This window comes from Phyllobates terribilis, unplaced genomic scaffold (genome assembly GCF_046119375.1).
Source record: "Phyllobates terribilis strain yellow unplaced genomic scaffold, ASM4611937v1 Scaffold_2__4_contigs__length_985480577, whole genome shotgun sequence".
In the NCBI taxonomy this organism is placed as follows: domain Eukaryota; kingdom Metazoa; phylum Chordata; class Amphibia; order Anura; family Dendrobatidae; genus Phyllobates; species Phyllobates terribilis.
In genome coordinates, this window is record NW_027362762.1 from 840,324,865 (window position 1) to 840,342,926 (window position 18,062).

Below are 18,062 nucleotides of genomic sequence, written 5' to 3' on the forward strand. Positions count from 1 at the left end.
ACATAACCTCGAACAGCCAAATTTTTTGCAAATCGTTTGCGTTCGTCGAACGACTCGAACACCGCCCAAAACAGCTCAAATTTGAGATTGGCGAACAGTTCTAGTCGAACACCGCTCATCTCTAGTGATGATACTTCAGGAAGAAGGCTGTTTTCTGCTCTGCTGCTGGTGTCTTTTTCATCTACTCCCAACTGCAGGAGCTAGCGACTTCCAAACAATGCCACCTGAAAAATGAACGTTACTTCAGTGTCCGAATTCTGAAACGGTTAATGACGTAACAAGGGACTGAACGTGTGTCTGAACATTTAGTTTTTACATAGCTGTGCATTGTGCTCATTTTGTTGTGCTTTTGCGGCACTTTTTCAGTGGGTATCCACCTGAAAAAGGCTTCATGTTCACATAACCTTTTAATAAGACGGTACGTAGAATTGTTTGATATGGAAAGGTACAACTTCTAGTTCCTTTAACTAAATAAGAGGCCACAAGTAAGGCATCTCTTTTATTATTTATTCGAGAATAGCGCCATGTATTTGGTTGTGGCTGTGCCTGGTAGTTATATTTCTTAAGTGGCTGGAACACTTCTTCCTTCTTATTTTGGTGATCTGCAGGGGGTACAAAATTTTGATGGTTTATTCTAATTATAGGCTATTAATACAATAAGCCGTCAATATAACAATCACGCAAAGCCTCTTAAGTGCAGTTCACTTTATGAAATGCAACCAACTATGTATTCACAGCTCAATCTTTTCTTTTTCAGAATAATACTTACATGAGCATACTTATTTTTGGTCTTTTTTTTCTTCTTTTATGTCTAAAAACCTCTAAACGTTGCCTAAAGTGCTTTTTAATAGCAGTCTAGTCATGTAACATTTGGCGATGGCTGTAGAGCCTGTAGAACTGTTAGCGAGCGCTGAAATATCCTGACTGATAAAAGAACACGATTATTACATCATGACGGCCACTTGTCAAAGGTAGCACTAAAGAACATCTAAATCAGACACTGCAGCAAGGAGCTTATCATGAGGTGTGGAGTAAATGTAAGGAATATGGCCCTGCCAGTCAAAAGGGTTTCTGTCTCTATCTGTCTTTTTATTTAACTCTTAAGCCTTAGAAAGCAACATTAATGTAATAGCCGCAGGTTTCACAACTACTGCTTCATCCGAGAGGAAAAAATAAATCTCCCTTCTTTCTCCGCTCAGCTCACTGATGCAGCTGCCAAATGTTATTTCCTTGTTCCTTGTGGCCATCAGAAATGTGGCTTGTTTCTGTCAGCTACAATGAGTTTTAGGAGTGTAAATCAAATCTCCTAAGATCTCCTGCTGGCTGCGCTATCCTAGTTGTGAGCAATGACTTAGAAAAAAATATTATCATCATTGATGTTTAAAGTTTATCCTTTACTCTAGAGCAGAGACGGGTAATATTTAGGGCTTCAGCTGTGGCTGAATGAAATCACTCACGATGCTCAACCAGCTATCTCAAGTGTCAAGGGTTGCCAGTGCAAATAGAACATTTCAGTCTGGTGTGAATTTGGAAGGAAGGATGGAAAAATCCACTTGATAAGTATTTTTTTCTTAGTCTCATACATTGACTAAAATCTAGCTGCAATATGTAATTATTTATTAAGAATCTCAAACGTATAGAAAGGGGTTTAGGTCAAGAGATGCATTACAGCAACTAGGGAATTTCTGTATTTATTTTTTGTAAAGATTTGTATTCGCTTTGTCAGCACAATATAGATTTTCACATTTATGAAAGGGGTTGTCCACTACTAGAACAGCCCCTTCTCATTCCTCATATTTGGCCCCATTAAAATAAAAACACTTATACTCACCTCCGGTGCCGCTCTACCATTGTCGGCCCTCGCATTCCTGGGGCTCAGGTGAGGTTGTTATGTCACGCAATCCATGGACCCAGGCAGCGTCGGCTTCACTATCCCCACCTTCAGATGTATTGAACATCAACAGGAATCTAGGGCTGTGGCTTGTTCTGACTTCTTCATCTTGATGATCGATTTGTCTGAAGGCGGGGGCAGCGACGCCAATGCCAATAGGGCACAGGGCTCACGCGATGTTACAACCTCAAGTTTGGCTCGTTTTACTCTATAGTGTTTTTTATATGTCTCCTCAATTTTTTTAATTTCAAAAACAAAACATAGTTTTTTTCTAAAGGCTTAGTATGGTATTGAAAATATGATTACCAAAGCTTAAGGTTAGATGCAATTAATCTGGTTGAAAACCAGACCCTTTTTTAATCCAAACAAGCCCTTTTATAATGTACCTCTCATTTCAGTAGCAGCAGCATGGAGAAGATTACACAGCAGTACTGAGCAATGTGGCTGTAAATTCATCTCTGTGATAAACTAAATTATTTACTTCCTTCAGTAGATTTTCCTGACTTGTCTGCCTCGGCTTGTTTTCTCACTCTGCTCCTCACTCATTCTCATATAACATTAGGTGTAACCTGAAATCTGAATGTACTGACAGTCTGCATTTGATTAATTTTTTAAAGTGAATGGTGAGTTTAGGAGGTGAGGGAAGGAAAGAAGTGGCTTATGAGTGGAGAAAGAAGAAGAATTCTCTGATAAGAGAATACTACATTTACTTGTGCTACTGATTTATTGAAAGTTTGTTGAAACAACAGTGACCCTTAAAATAAAAAGCTTTCAATGTTCCAGCAAAAGTCTCATCATGATCCTCCAAAAACTTCCTTTCTTCCAGGCTTGCAATGGCCAACTTTTAAGATAAAAAAACTGTGCCCCACCCACCAAAAATAACATAAATATTCTCCGGATTAGGCGAGGTCAAGACACGTAAGTACAGTCACAGAAGGGCAGAGCTCCCAACTTTTAAAGAGAGAGAGAGGAAAATGTATTGCAGCACTTACAAAGTAATTTTGAACCTATTGAAGCCCCTTAATGTTTTCACCCACAACGATAATCTTTTCATGGCCCCCAAAAAGTATGATGCCAATAAAAATGCCCCAACCAAACACAGAATTATGCCTCCTCAGTAAATCCCTTAAGACCAATGCCCCACTATCAGTATTTGGTCAGTATTCGGTCAGTATTTTTTCTCAGGAGTGGGAGACAAAACCCGATGAGGAACAGTCAGAGAAATGGTATAATAGAAACAAGTCACCAATTCTGCATTTATCACCCACTCCTGGTTTTAGCTCCCACTCCTGAAACAAAATACTGATCGAATACTGACCAAATACTGATAATGGGGCCGTTGCCTAACAGTACCCTCCAGACACACAGTAAGTTGCACCTACAGTACCACAAGACAGCATGATGGCCCCCACAACACCGTATGATGACCTTTCCCATCCCATAACACAGTATGATGACCCTCCATCCACTATAATTACCCCCACACAGCCCTCCAGACAGATTAATAGCACTGACACAGCCCTCCACAGTATACTAGCCCCCAAACAGCCTTCGACATAGTATAATGCCCCCCACACAACCCTCTACACAGTATAATGGCCCTCATAGAACCCCACACCCAGTTTGATCACCCTCAATAGACAGTTAAAAGCTCCACATCCCTCTACACACAGTATGATTGCCCCACAGTTTGTCCCCCATGCGGAATTATAGCCTCATACTCATTGTTAACCTAAAAAAAATAAAATTGCTTAGTTCTACTCATTCCCTCTTAGCTCAAGTCTCTGCAGCATGTGGTCTGAAACTCCGTACAGAAGGCTTGATATAGTAACATCATTGTGCTCGCTGCGTTGAGACGTTAGGGCTGAGATGCTCAGGGAGAATGATAGAACAGGGAGCTGACTGCCCCTTTTTCCATAATTGTTTTCAACTGTAATTGGATCTGTTGAAAGTGTGATGCTGATTGGGGGTATTATTATTTCATCTATATAGCGCTAGTAGCTGTGGTGTACCGCACCCAGCCATCCTTACTCATGGGCTCCTTAGAAGCTGCATGGTCTGCCTCTATTAATAGTACACCGCCATATAAATAAATAATAATATTATCATTATTATTTCTACTTCTGTGTATTGTGTTTTGGTGGCCTTTTTTGTCATTACAAGTCTTGCTCAGATCTCATTTATTTATGGCATATCTACAGATTCTGGTGCTGCGAAAGAACCCTTCCCTTTTTCTTATAAACAAACTATAAAAACTGCTATTTCAACTGTGTATTTTACATACTTATGGTAGTTTAAACAGTTAGAATTACATGATCTAAAAATTGCATGATTTGTAATGATAAACATCTAACTAGTAAAAAAGACGCAAAACATGCAGGTTCTAAAATACATCAACTTAAAAAATGCCCAAAAAGAAACTTGCATAAGTTTAATGTTTGTCTGGCATTATGTGACATCACAGGAAATATTAGTAATAGGGCTGTATATCACTGTACCTATTGGACATTACTGGTAAGTGTGGAAAAAAAGTACATTAATTGCATACTTTAGTTCATCCTTTCATCAATACTTTTATTATCGTACATTTTTGGTGTTACCGCTTTTAGTTTTTGATTATGTCTTTAAAAATGTAGTTTTCATCTCCTGCCCCTCCTCTTGCAGAAAAAATATAACTCTCCAGTTCACAATACATTCTTTTTTTAGTGTTTCAGCTGTGAGAGATTGGAGATATTCCACATTAAATATTCTATCACTGATGGGAACAAATACACCTTGCTTTAAAGCCCGAAAAAGCAGCCTTTCGTTATCTGTGGTGCTCTTGTTCTGGATGAAATGAATAGCCTCTTTGCAGCCTACAGACACAGGAGCCCTCTATGAGCTACACAAAAGCTGGAGCCATTTTCTCTGCTGCATTTATGTTGAAAAATCTCCCTCTAAGCTTTCACAGTTTCACAGAAAGGGAATTGAGTTGGACGTAGGGAGGGGACCCAGTCACCCCGGGCATGATGCCGGCTTTTATTTGCAACAAGAGGTGAAAGGTTCCCTCGAGCACAAAGAAGCTCTTTTTTGCTTGGACAATTCTATCCCTGTGAGGAACAGATATGCTAACAGTCTCGGCAAAGCAAACTTAAAAAGAAAACATTACCCAGTCCAAATCATTTAAAATAAACTTTAGATTTACTGATGAAGACAGATGAGTACACATCCCAAGCTGATTAATCGAACTTTCCCTCTCCTTTTAGAACATCAATGTTTACAGCTGTGTTGTCCTTACCGAATCGCGCTAGAGATTTCCATTATGTAATTGAAAGAAGACTTCTTTGGAATTCAGTCGCTAAGCTTCTGTTAATACACTTATAATGATTAACCATGGGAAAAAGGCTTTGTGTTATGCAAAAATGTCTCTAAGCTATAGGCAGCACAGTTGCTCAGTGGTCTGTACTGTTGCTTTCTTGGGTTTTTGGGTTCAAATCTCTCAAAGGACAACATCTGCAAGGCATTTAGTTTGTATCTACTGAATGTGTTTGCTTGGGTTTCCTTCTACTCTCCAATAAGACATAATCATATAAAATTTAGATTGTGAACTCCAATGGTGACAGTGATGATGATGTCCATAAAGTGTTGTGCGCTATGAGGATTCTTCAGTGGCGGTGCCAGGTGTGGCAGGCTCGTAACTGCAAGTATGTGATTTCCCAGATGCTGACTATATGGGTGCTAGTGTATTGAGTGAGGCCGGACACGTCTAGTCAGAATGTGGCCTGAAGTAGGAAAATCACATACTTGGGGTCACATGATCGATTGTCTACTCATCGTGCCGGCACCGAAGAATCCTCGCAGTGCGTGAGATGTGAGGATTCACAATTCTGCAGACACAAAGAGTGACTGCAGACTTGTAGCCTGAGGCTGGCCAACCCCTTTAAATCCTCCTCCTTTCTCATTATTTCAGATTTGCTGATACCGTCAAAGGAAAGCCAGCCCACCTATTGCAGAGGCTTACTTTTATCCATGGCAAGGACTGCATTTCCTTGTAAGTGTGAACAATATAAACAAACAATAGTCCAGTCAATATGGATCAAAACTTCTTCACTGTTTTATTTTATTAGCATTTTTAAAAATCAGAAGACATAATCATATAGAAAGTGTTGCAGAAAGAAATCACTGCGTTAACCAGCATATTTGGGACACAAGCTTGTCCTTAATCATTGAACATCTATATGGTATTTGTTTTTTGATGTTTAAAAATTCTGTCCCGTGCATTTCCCTTTTCAATAAGCTACTAGTTTTGATGGTGGCTGCTGTTTTTAATCCATTGTCTTGGTCCATGCCTCTTGAGTTTTCAGGTCTTGTTTTCTTGATTAGCTCTATCCATGAACTTCAGAAATAAGTCTGGCCTTAGTACTTTTTGCAAATTTAGGATTTATGCCTTTGCCATGCCGTTACTAGAGTCCTATTACCCATGGGTAAAGTTTAGATTGGGGGCCTCCCCCACCAATAAGTTGCTAAGATACATGGCCCCCATTAGTGTTGTTATAGGGTGTGTTAGCCGACCATAAAAAAACAATATATAAAATTCCCAGAAAAACATAGCAGTAAGATAATTTTCTAAGACATACTTCTAAATAATACTGTCCAAACCAAAGAAATGAGCCGGAGCTTAAGTTGGTATACATTCAATGTGTAAGAGCATGCTCACACCATGGCCGTTTCACAGACAAAATCCAAGAAAAATCTAAAATCTTACCCTGTAGTAAGTAAATAAGTGAATAGTAATTGTACATGTAAATAACATGGGATACTTAGCTGACTAATTCTGAACAATTTCTAATATAGTGAGACCCATATTAATAATAGTATCACATATTGTATAAGAAACAAATACCACCACACCATGACTGTATATTACCACCAAATAGTGACCCAATAATTCCACCATACTGATTAATAAATATCACTGTACCAACACTAATATTACATCCATACAACGGCCGTATGGTGGATGGTACCAATATATATTGTACAGGTTAATTCAGTTACTCAACAGCTAATCAATGATTTCTACCAGCCACGACTCATCTCTGCAAAATGTGACACATAGACATCCATGGTTGAGAACGTCTAGAGCACCCTCCACGCATTTTCCTCCAGTTTTACAGTAACAGTACTTTTGTCCCTCAAGTATAGTATCTCCAAAAATAAAATACAATACATTAGTGTTGTTTCCTTATGTGTCCCCATACAGTAGCAATGGCTATGTTCAATTTATACCCAAATTCAGAAGAATTGCACTCATATAGTGCTATTGTCCAATGTTCCTCTTTGAGGCCCTAAGATAGTATGAGTATTTCTCTTTTGTCCCTCATACATTAAAAATATCCCTTTTATGTGGTCCCCATACATTAATAAGGTTCCTCTATATGGCCCCATATATTATTAGTGTATTAATACTGTAATACTGTATTAATGTATGAGGATCATAGATTCCCACTTTATGGCCCCCATTTAGTAATTGTTGCCCCCATATATCATATTCAGTGGTGTGAAAAAGCGTTTTCCCCTTCCTGATTTCTTATTATTTTGCATGTTTGTCACACTTAAATGTTTCAGATCCCAAACCAAATTTAAATATTAGATAAAGATAACACAGAGTGCTGTTTTTAAATGAAGGTCTGTATTAGTAAGGAAAAAAGAAATCCAACCTACAGAGCCCTGCGTGAAAAAGTGACTGACCCCCCCTTAAAACATAAGTTAACTGTGGTTTATCACATCTTTGGGAAGCTGAGTTCAATTTCCCTAGCCACACACAGGCCTGATTATTGCCACACCTGTTCTCAATCAAGAAATCACTTAAATAGGACCTGCCTGACAAAGTAAAGTAGGCCAAAAGATCCTTAAAAGCTAGACATCATGCTGCAATCCAAAGAAATTTAGGAACAAATGATAAACAAAGTAATTGAGATCTATCAGTCTGGAAAAGGTTATAAAGCCATATCCAAATCTTTGTGACTCCAGAAAACCATAGTAAGAGCCATTAACCACAAATGGCAAAAACATGGAACAGTGATAAACCTTCTCAGGTTCTCAGGAGTGGCTGACTGACCAAAATTACCCCAAGAGCACAGCGACGACTCATTCAAGAAGTCACAAAAGACCCCACAACAACATTCAAAGAACTGCAGGCCTCACTTGCCTCAGTTAAGGTCAGTGTTCATAACTCTACCATAAGAAAGTGACTGGGCAAAAGTGCCATACATGGCAGAGTTCCAAGATGAAAACCACTGCTGGGCAAAAATAACATAAAGGCTCATCTTAGTTTTGCCAGAAAACACATCTTGATGATCGCCAAGACTTTTAGGAGAATACTCTGTGGACTGACGAGACAAAAGTTGAACCTTTTGGAAGGTGTATGTTCCATTACATCTGATATAGAAGTAACACAGCATTTCAGAAAAGGAATATCATATAATAAAATATGATGGTGGTAATGTGATGGTCTGGGGCTGTTTTGCTGCTACAGGACCTGGAAGACTTGCTGTGGTAAATGGAAACATGAATTCTGCTGTCTACCAAAAAATCCTGAAGGAGAATGTCCGGCCATCTGTTCGTAACTTCAATCTCAAGGGCACTTGTGTTATGCAGCAGGACAATGATCCAAAACACACCAGCGAGTCCACCTCTGAATGGCTTAAGAAAAACAAAATTAAGACTTTGGAGTGGCCAAGTCAAAGTCCTGACTTTAATCCGATTGAGATGCTGTGGCATGACCTTAAAAGGGTGGTTCATGCTCAGAAACCTTCCAATGTGGCTGAATTACAATTTTGCAAAAATGAGTGAGCCAAAATTCCTCCAGAGTGTTGTAAAAGACTCATTGCCAGTTATCGCAAACGCTTGATTGCAGTTGTTGCTGTTAAGGGAGGCCCAACCAGTTAATAGGATTAGGAGGCAATCACTTTTTCATACAGGGCCCAGGAGGTTTGGATTTTTTTTTTCTCTTAATAATAAAGACCTTTATTTAAAAACTGCATTCTGTGGTTACTTGTGCTATATTTGTCTAATATTTAAATTTGTTTTGTGATCTGAAACATTTAAAGCGCACCTGTCATAAGGATTGTGCTTAGTAACCTACATACACTGTCAGGTGGGTGACATTACACTGCGTAAAATGATACCTTTGTTGATGAAATCCATTCAGTGGTTCTTCTACAATATTTTTTTTAGTTCTGCCATAATGATATGCTCGTGCTCTGGGGTGGGAATTTAGGGAGGGGCATTATGTATGCCTATCTCTGACCTCTGACAGGCCACTGTGCTTTCAGTGACCTGCCTACTATTTTAAATATTACCTTTGTAATTTCTTTGCCATTTTGAAATTTACATCCCCAAAATGGCCGCTGATGCCTGCGCATGCGCAGTAGCATCTTTCGGTTACCGAGAGATGCTATTGCGCACACGCAGGCACCATTTTGCTGCAGGAAAAAGAAACTTGCTCAGCAATATGGCCCCTGCCGCCCACGCTTGCACAGTAACATCTCTCAATTGCCAAGAGATGCTACTGCGCATGCGCAGCGCTATATTGCTGCACCCAAATTATTTTTCCAAAAGCAAAATGGCGCCCGCGTGTGTGCAGTAGCATCTCTCAGCAACCGAAAGATGCTACTGTGCATGCATGGGCGTCAACGGCCATTTTGGGGTATGTAAATTTCAGATTTAATACCATTGGACCTGCACTGCCATCTGGACAAATTTGAACTATAGATACGTACCTGAGTGTGGAAACACCAAAAAGGACACCTGATGGAACGTGAATAACTTATGGACACTGTATGTGATATAAAAAATTTCTTTTTGGGCCGTTACCCGGGCTGCACCTTAGTGGAGACAACCACGGGACATGAATATGTGTGATATATATTAGTTATTAATACTTTGCTGATGGAAAGGTGTAATGTAATAAGTATATTCGTACATTTTTGTCCCATACATTGCTAAGTGCTCTGGGTGATAGTCTTTTTCTATATGATCTATGAATACTTTGTCTGGGATATGACACGTTCCACTGTGTGTCCGTTACATAACTAAGGATGTCTAAATATATGATCATCTATATGTCCAAAGTGATGGTTGAGAGGATAGATAGAATTATATTCACTTATGGTGTATTTTGCATAAATATGGATGTATACGTACTAAATTATCCTCCAAGATTATAAGGTCTTCCCATTAATAAGATGGCGGCATGCGTATTTCCGCCCTTCAAAGCTCTGACTAGCACGCATGCGTTGCCTTGGATCCGGAGGCCGCGGCGCCGGTGTCTATACGATGCGCACGTCATCGGGTCATGTGACCTGATGCGATGCGCACGTGACGCCGAAACCGGATGTGCCTCCGATGAATCCTTGACAGCGTGTGCGTCATTTGAGTCACACCTCCTATTTCCCTCCTCCTATTGGCTGCGATAACAGTTTTAAACTTCCCTCTCGAGCATAGCCCCACCCCCTGACGAAGGTGCGATACCGAAACGCGCGTCGGGGTAGGCGCCACCGTGTTCTGGTATAGTATATAGATATACATGTGCATGCTACAGACATTCCTGTTAGTTATATATGAGCTTTATTGGACAAGCTGCTAGTATGGGATTTTACCTATGGTGTTTTGTCATTCCTATTTGAGTGGCCAGTGGATAGGAGTGGATTACTCTATATATGACCATATAGTCAGATACAGTATGATGCATTTTGCTTATGAGTGATTTATTGTGTTACCCCTATTTGGGTTGGCAAAGCTGTGTCCCATTATCTGCGACATCGTGGATTTATTACAAGGTTTTTACATTTATACTATTTAAAGCTATATAGATATATATTTTTCTACTTATGATTTTTCTACTTATGATATTTACTATGCACCTTAGATATGCAGGATATATATATATATTTTTGTCTGACTGTATATGCACTTTATGACCAGTTATTACACTGATATATATATATATATATATGTACGATACTCTCTTGCTTTTATTAATGTACCAGACTTATGTGAGTGCCTCTCTATGCAGTGCCACCCGTGGCCAAACCATAATTTAATAAAGGTTTTTTATGTACCAGTTTACTTTTGGTCTATTTTTGTTCGGTTGTTCTCTTTTTGGGGTTGGTATTGTATATATGTTCCGAATTGACCAGGTCCAATGCAGATGTGGTTATAAGATAAGTAGTAATGTTTATTATAAACCTACATAATGCATTCTTTTTACTAAGGACACTAATTCTTCTTCTATCTCTGACCTCTGACAGGCCACTGTGCTTTCAGTGACCTGCCTACTATTTTAAATATTACCTTTGTAATTTCTTTGCCATTTTGAAATTTACATCCCCAAAATGGCCGCTGATGCCTGCGCATGCGCAGTAGCATCTTTCGGTTACCGAGAGATGCTATTGCGCACACGCAGGCACCATTTTGCTGCAGGAAAAAGAAACTTGCTCAGCAATATGGCCCCTGCCGCCCACGCTTGCACAGTAACATCTCTCAATTGCCAAGAGATGCTACTGCGCATGCGCAGCGCTATATTGCTGCACCCAAATTATTTTTCCAAAAGCAAAATGGCGCCCGCGTGTGTGCAGTAGCATCTCTCAGCAACCGAAAGATGCTACTGTGCATGCATGGGCGTCAACGGCCATTTTGGGGTATGTAAATTTCAGATTGGCAGAGAAATTACAAAGGCAATATTTAAAATAGTAGGCAGGTCACTGAAAGCACAGTGACCTGTCAGAAGGTAGACATAGTCATACATAATGAGAGCACCAGTTACAGCCCCTCCCTAAAGTCCCTCCCCAGAGCACAAGCATATTATTATGGCAGAACTGAAAATAAAGATTATAAAAGAACCTCTAGACGGATTTCATCATCAAAGGTATCATTTACTCAGTGTAAGGTCGATCACCTGACAGTGTATGTGGTTTAATAAGCACAATCCTGCTGACAGGTGCGCTTTAAGTGTGACGAACATATAAAAGAATAAGACATCAGGAAGGGGGCAAACTCTTTTTCACACCACTGTATATTAATATTGCACTCTTATGTGATCCCCACCTAGAAGTAATGTCCCACTGTGCCACTGTGGTCTGCCTCCGCAGTGCTCCTCACACCACAGTTTAAAAAAAAAAATCTCATTCCTGTCCCCTCACCCACGCTGAGTGACCCTGTTCTCTGCCTCCTCCTCCTGGCTGGTTGCCTCAATGCCCGGCACTTGCTCACAGCAGCAGGTCTATCAGAGGCTCACAGCTGCAAAGTAAGTTTGTGTTATATGACAGGTGGAGCAGTGACTTCATGCAGGCATCATGTCAAAAGACACCCTCCCCCATGGGCCAAGTACGCCTTTTTGTCTGCAATGGGCAAGGAAGTATGGCCATAGCATGAATCCTTTAATACAGCCGCTATACTGTCGTATGAATGCTTATTGCTCCTCTGTTGCCATCCTTTGTGCCAATTGCAAAATTTAATGGTGTACCAATATTTTGCTAATTTTTCACAATGCTTCTCTCTTGCCTAACTACAGTGCTATGCATACCTGTGTACCAAATTCTATCTACCCTTTACTGCTGCAATGAGCTCTGTTTGTTTCTGACCCATGCCTGTGATTAGCCAGAACTGTTTCAGTATTTGGACTCTGATCTTCACAGCAAGCCATTACAGAATAATCTAGCCCAATATGGGGTGTGCTGTTACAACTTTGAGGCAGTTACTTGCTGATCTACAAGGATTTAATGCTAGTTCTAATTTTTTGTAACCCCTGTACAGAATTATGAGAAAACATTTTCAAAATCTACAAATGAGTTTAAAATAAAGATGTTGAATTGGTGTCAAATTTTTAGGAATTTTTTGAACCGTGTGAATTTGAACAATTTGTGACTTTGCACAAATTGCCTAAAATGGCCACTGTCACTTTACACACTACAGAAGATTGCATCAGCATCACATGCCCTTGGGCATGGCTAAGCAGGCGAAAAACTGTACACATAGTGTGTGACAGCACAGCAGTGAAGATTAGTATGTGTTAGGAAGAAAATAATTCAAATTGAATTCATAGGTAGAGAGATGAGATAGTCATTGTGCTATCGATGCAAATCGATTTGCCACAATTAGAATTTTCTTGAAATGATTGACAGAGCTGGAGATTTCGAAATTTTTTTAGAATTCGGTTTTCTCTTCTTTAAGGCCAAGTAAGAACAGTGTGCGAGTGATGGTGAAGGCCGTGCACTTAAATGACTTGTTTGCAAAATGAAAGTCTTTTAAGAATGTTCTACATTTACTTACTTCTAAACACTTGAATAGAGGATTAAAGAACATTTCAAGTACTGTTTACAGAAACATCACCATAAGGTTGCTAAATGCATCACTTGTTTGTGATAAACACTCTTACCTGTAAATGTGACATCTTTTATTAACTAAACTTGTTAAGGGGTTATTTAGTTTCAAACCTTTTTTTCTTTACAAGAAGGAATGTTGTGTTTAATTTTATGTATTTGAACTGTACTCTTAATAGACTCAACCATTTAGTAAATGGAACTATAGTTTTGCTGCTGGTTAGGAACTGTGAGAGCTGAGCAATGTTAAGCTGTGAAAGTAGAGAAGAGCCAATCATTTTGATGCAAAACAAATTTGCGTTTTTAGGAATTTACTGAACTCAACCAATTTGAACAATTTGTAATTCAATTAATTTGAATCGACAAAAATTGCTGCCACTATTTTAAATATTGTATTAGATTTCACTAGTCACAGAAGGCTCACGTGTCCCCTGTTGCGTGCTTCCTTATAATGCATTCATATCACGTGGTATAGCACAGCCAGTTATAGTCTGAATAAAGCAAAGGCAAGTTCTGCAGCTTAATGTTTTGGGTTGAATCTGGATAATGAGAGTATTTTACAGCTCATAGTTTAAAAATAGGACTGAAAGCCATAAACCTCTGATGAAGCTGAAAAGTACAGAAGTGAAGAATGGTTACCATTAAAGATGAGTAGATGAGACAAAATTCGAATTAACCTTTTTGCGTAAATTTTCGCGGGAACTTAATGTCCCTTGTTATGTTCTGGGAGCTTTTCAGACCCAAAGCATAATAAACATAAGATGTAAAAAACAAAATTGAAACACTTATACTCACCTTACCATTCACCTCTCCGGGCTCTCTGCTCCTCACCATCACCTGTCCAGTCTTCACTGCATTTTCTTATCACTGTCTCGAATAAAAGCTCACAACATCGTAATGTCATAATGTACTCCATGACCTTGCACGTGCATATGCAGAACCTTTTTGGGACTCATCGGAGCTGGAATTCTTAGTCTAGCGTGAAAGGCCAAGGGATTTGAGCGCCGTGGTGATAAGATGCAACAAGGACTGGACGGGTGATGAGGAAGAGTGGAGGGGCCAGATAGGTGTGCGGTGAAGTGAGTATAAGTATGTTTTTTTTTTTACTTTTTGATGGTCTTTATGGCTGTCAAAAATGGCGCCACGATTCTGCCGAATCCATATGAAAGCGAATTGCAAAAATCCCCATTTTGTTGCATGTTGATTTTTGTAATATTTGAATAGAATTCACCAAAAATCTAAATTTTTGAGAAAATTCACAGAGGCTTTTGGCAAGTAAACCATTTTCCCATAATCAAGATTTTTCCAAACTGAGCATCCTGAAGACTAGATTTATAATCCACCTATTGTGGATGGTCTACTTATAGACAACTTTTCAAGAGAGTTGTAAATTCAACAGAAATTTTTAATCAAAAAGGACTATTAAAATCTAGGCACACCTTATTACTGGGCTAAATGGATAAAAAATAGTACTGTGTGATGCTCAATTTAGAAACCATGTGGGTTTTACTGCACTTATTTCACTTGGCAATGTATCGTAAAGCAGATGATTGTCTGAACTTTGGCCAGCTAAGGAGCGGGTAAAATGTAGTGTTTTCGGAGATGTACAATGGTCCTAGCTTGTCTTAGAGGAGTAAATGCAAATGTTTGAGAACATTTTTCTTGATAAATCATGGTCATTTTGTGCCACATAATATAGGCACAACAATGGCCTTTGCACATGTGTTAAATTTAGATTTTGTGAAAGTTATTAACTTGTACCTTATTAGCATTGTAGTACATTAACATCCCCGATTTGCCACACTGTCACGCAGATGTTATCTGCGTGACAGCTTGGCAAATCAGGGATGTTCGTGGGCGGAGCCGATTTTTTGGTGTGAACAAGTTAGAACTCCGAACACGAACCGAATTTGAAATGCCGAACAAATTCGCTCAACAGTAATCATAACCCCTTTGAAAGTCAAAATTGTAGGACCCCCAGCAATCAGACATTTATCACATTTTCTATGGATAAGTTATTAGAGTGGAACAAAAATATTCAAAGGACTCTGTTATGTGGCTGCCAGACCAATGCCCTGAGACTCTCTTAGGTGTGAGCATCCCTGGCGCCTTATCTAATAAATTGGCCTGGTGCAACATCAGGCATGCATTATACCTCAACTATGACATGCTGAGGCTACTAATCAGGAGAGGCACTGGGGATGCTCGATGGTAGGAGGAGGTTCGCAGGGCATTGGTCCAGTAGTCATGGACTACATACGACCACTGGACTAGGGTCATCTAAATATTTTTGCTCAATGCTTACAGGTATAAATGACTTTCGTGTGAAAATGTTTTCAAGTTTTGCTTTGCTCACAAGTGTACAGTGCTCAGATATCTTCATCATTCCCATTTCTTACTCTTCAGTAACTTTTAAAACAATTACAGAGTAACACTTCAATTGTATCATAAAAATTTACCGTTGGTGCAATCTATTTTTATGTAAAGGCCATTCTTGCATCAAATGTGTTCCATGGCTTAAAACAATTAGCAACCAATTTAAGCAATTTAAGTTTTGTAAAATATTACTAATCATGTTTCTATTATTGCCTCTGGCACGTATGCATACTCTGAAAGAATTGCCTATAACCTTTGTAACTAAAATAAAGACTGTGCTAATTTATTTGGATAAGCTTTTACATTTTTAATTTTCTAAGTTTCCATTTTTTTCCATGTATTTTAATATCATTTACATAAAACAGGTATAGCTTACACTTTTTGTTCAATCACTTAATTGGAGTATTAAGCACTGAGATAGAGAAGTTTTGTCTCTACTTCTAAATTTGTTATTTTAGTAAATTTATATGAACTTGAATAACTTATTCTTCAGAATCGGAATGGGACAATGGGTTTCCGTAAAATATAAAATAACATAAAAAATGTATTTTGCATTGAATTTTGCATATATATTTGACAACCATAAAATACATGAATGTCCAGTTGTTTGCGGGAGGACAACTTCTTTATAAGCTACTTCTCGATTTGGCTCCTAGGATACCTTTCGATAACATTAATGCATCCTAATGGGGCATATCAATGATTTGAACAAGTTTAAATGAATAAAGGCTTCTCTTACATATGGATTTGTATATAATTTGATGTTCTTCATTTTGCTGAAATTAAGATGTATATTGAGAATGTTAAAATGAAAATTATTATAATTGCATTTAATTTTCTTTTTTTCCATAGAATGTGGAATTCTTACAGCATTTAAAGAATCCAAGATTATGGAGCAAAGCATTGAGACCATTGGACAGAATTTGCAAAGGCGTTGCCATACATAGCTAAAATGTGTTTTGTGGGAACTGTGAGTGGACATGAGTTGAATTTTCTGAAGGATATTATTTAAGAACATCAAGTGAATCTTTTGGGGGGGACCATATCCCCCCATTTATTTTTGTTTTATTTTATTTTTATTTTTTTTATACCTTAGTTTTTTGGTGAGGGCATGGCCAAACCTTTTTTCAGTCTACAGAAATTTCTAAGGCGGGCTCAGTTTTTTCTCTTCTTTCTCACTATTGCTTACTTAATGGCTGGAAGTCTGTTACTTTTACAAAGGTCTTACTTGGTCATCCAGCAAAATAACCGAGGGACTTCTAATGTCCAGGGCTCTGCAATTGATGGTTTAATGCCTCTTGATAGATATCTGGAACAAAGGATGTTTCGGTCATCATACTGGAATACAAAAGGATTAGCAGGTGGAAGTATTCAAGTGAAACCAGAAACAAATGCTTTACTTGATCAGCCACTTTGGTTGATATCACGAAACTCAGAGTTACGACAGCTGAGAAGAAGATGGTTTCATAATTTTGTGAATGATCGAGAACCTGCTCAGGCAGCAAAAGCAAAACTGCAGAAGCACACAACTGTAAATATAGGTACATCTAATGTCTTCATTATTATTGTATTTTAACTTTTTTCTTCCAGGAAAAGTATCACGACATAAAATAATTTAACATTTAAAGGGGTATTTCCATCTCCAAGATCCTATCCAAATATGAAGTAGGTGTAACCATAATAATATTGGCAAATACCTCCAATTAGTAATGTAGTATAGTTCGTCTGATTAGCTCTGTCGCTTACTCTGTGTGCAGAGCAATGCAGTAGCTTAGGTATCCATGGTTATGACCACTCATATAAGTGACAGTTTATTATTAGTGGTCGTGACCATGAATATCTAAGCAACTGCAATGCCCTGCAAATGTGTTAAGCGACATATCTTATCAAAAGAATTACCGTATACTACATTTCTAATAATAGGTATTTGCTAATATTATTATTGTCACACCTACTACATATTGAAATAGGTTGTTGGAGATGAGAATACCCCTTTTAAGTTTAAAAAATATGCTCGCAAAAATTAAAATTTAGTAAGGCAAGCTATGAGGTGGAAATGGAAACCCTGTAGGGGTGTCTTCTCTTGTGCAAAGACCCCTTAACTTAAAGGGGATATCTGGGACTTTGTAAAAAGAAAAAAGTGCCTAAACATTAAGAGGCAGGTGGATGCTACCTACCTGCCTGTTGTGCCAGGCGCGGTTCTTCCCTGGCACAGAAAGGTCACAGACTGCTCCTGCCGGCGATTCAGCTGCCACTGTTGATGTCACGTTGACAGAGTGGCAGCTTCTTTTCCACCCTGCTCTGTCGACGGGGCATATCTGTCCATGTCATGCTGATTGACAGCTGGCTCCCCCAGTTAGGCAGCTGGGATCTGGCTGTCAATCAGAATGACATCGGCAATCCCGCCCTGTCAACAGAGCAGAGCAGAAAAG

At 38.9% G+C, this 18,062-nt stretch overlaps 1 protein-coding gene across 2 annotated transcripts in view; it reads left to right on the forward strand.

Annotated features, from left to right (window-relative positions):
• WSCD1 (WSC domain containing 1) overlaps positions 1-18,062 on the forward strand; it is a 328,308-nt gene that overhangs the window by 99,059 nt on the left and 211,187 nt on the right. Inside the window, exons 2-3 of one of the 2 annotated variants that reach the window (XM_073667817.1) lie at positions 5,841-5,921; positions 16,483-17,171. In XM_073667817.1, coding sequence (XP_073523918.1) covers positions 16,742-17,171 — 430 coding nt within the window. In that variant the 5' untranslated portion in view covers positions 5,841-5,921; positions 16,483-16,741. The remainder of the gene's footprint in view (positions 1-5,840; positions 5,922-16,482; positions 17,172-18,062) is intronic. The other variant, XM_073667816.1, reaches the window with a different exon arrangement.